The sequence below is a fragment of the Papilio xuthus genome, unplaced genomic scaffold (genome assembly GCF_000836235.2).
Source record: "Papilio xuthus unplaced genomic scaffold, Pxut_1.1 DF828177.1, whole genome shotgun sequence".
In the NCBI taxonomy this organism is placed as follows: Eukaryota; Metazoa; Arthropoda; class Insecta; order Lepidoptera; family Papilionidae; genus Papilio; species Papilio xuthus.
Genome location: NW_013530472.1, coordinates 4,391,056 through 4,392,313, shown reverse-complemented (window position 1 = coordinate 4,392,313; position 1,258 = coordinate 4,391,056). Strand labels below are relative to the sequence as shown.

Here is a 1,258-nt window from a genome sequence, read left to right as displayed (position 1 = left end):
GGCGGGCGTTGGCGGGCGGCGCGGCGAGTTGCGCGGGGGGCTACGGGCAGTCGCACTCCTCCACCACCATCTCGGGCAGGTCGCGCTTGATGATGTTGGAGTCGGCGCCGAAATAGATGAGCGAGAGCGCGGAGAAGCGCACGGGCGCGCAGCAGGCGGCGCGCTCCAGCCGCGCGGCCTCCACCACCTGCGCGTGGTAGTTCAGGAAGGGCGCGCACGCGCCGCGACAGTAGTTCGCATAATAGCCCTCGGGCGCCACGATCCAGTCGTCCCAGCCCAGCGCCCGGAAGCTCACGTAATATGTCTGCCGGCAGCAACGGCCGCGCGCCGCCGCATCGCAATCGAGCGCGCGTCGTCGGCGCGCGGCCCGCGCGGCCAGTGTGAGGCGTAGCAGCGGGCGAGCTGCCGCCGCGCCGCCCAGCCGCAGCCGCACGCGCCCGGCACACCCACTGCAGTCGAGCAGCAAGCGCAGGGGAGCGCGTGCGCCCCGCGCCGCCCACTGCCGCGCAGCGCGCGTCACATCCAGTCGCTGCCACGCACGTCCTGCGCCGCGCGCCGCACCCGCCAGCGGGCCGACGCGTGTTTCGCTGCCGTTGCCCGCTACAGTGAAGGCCCAGAGCGTGAAGCGCGGCCGGCGAGAGCGCACCTCAGCACGCACCAGCAGCTCGGCGCGCGCCACCGCCAATCCCTGCTCCGATTCCGCCTCATGGCCTAGTCGGAACTCGATCAGTCGCTGCCCATTCAGTGTCTCTCCTGCGACAGATAACATAAGACAGATTATAGTTCATTTAATGTTAACGTCGGACCACAGTCCCACGAAATGTAGTGGCACTATAGGTCTCTACAGGTTTCATTCGGCTTATAGTCTACCTACGGGGTACGGCGAAATGACTCTTAAGAACCAACAATCACGACGTCAGAGTGAGAGATGTTACTAATCTATGCGGGGTGCACGTGGTGGGCGTCCGTGGCTGCAGACTCCGCGTGCGCGGCCGCCGTAGCCGCACGGCTTTGGGGTGAACCGCTCGAGCGACTACGAGGGTTCACGTTTGCGGTGGCCGCGCGCACGCCCGCTTCATCGTTTAACAAGTACCTAATGGAAAACCGACATCGTGATCATCGGTTTCTAAAATAGAAAGTGGTCTGTGTAAAACTTATGCTCCGTTGTTAGGTAATCCAGCTGGACGTATGCTTCCTCGTAGTACGGGCAGTTTTTTTCCTCCCGGATACTCAAAATCTGCGAAAAAAAGTGGCATGT

General features: G+C 63.7%; 1 protein-coding gene across 1 annotated transcript; it reads right to left on the bottom strand.

Annotated features, from left to right (window-relative positions):
* Positions 1-40: 40 nt before the first annotated feature.
* On the bottom strand, positions 41-941 carry Actbeta (inhibin subunit beta). The gene has a single exon (XM_013306590.1). It carries the CDS (start codon positions 767-769, stop codon positions 41-43), a length of 729 nt encoding a protein of 242 aa, XP_013162044.1. The 5' UTR covers positions 770-941.
* Positions 942-1,258: the final 317 nt, after the last annotated feature.

Bases quoted from the DNA above. Each gene is read 5' to 3' on its own strand.
- Actbeta (XM_013306590.1), bottom strand. From the start codon at position 769: ATGTTATCTGTCGCAGGAGAGACACTGAATGGGCAGCGACTGATCGAG.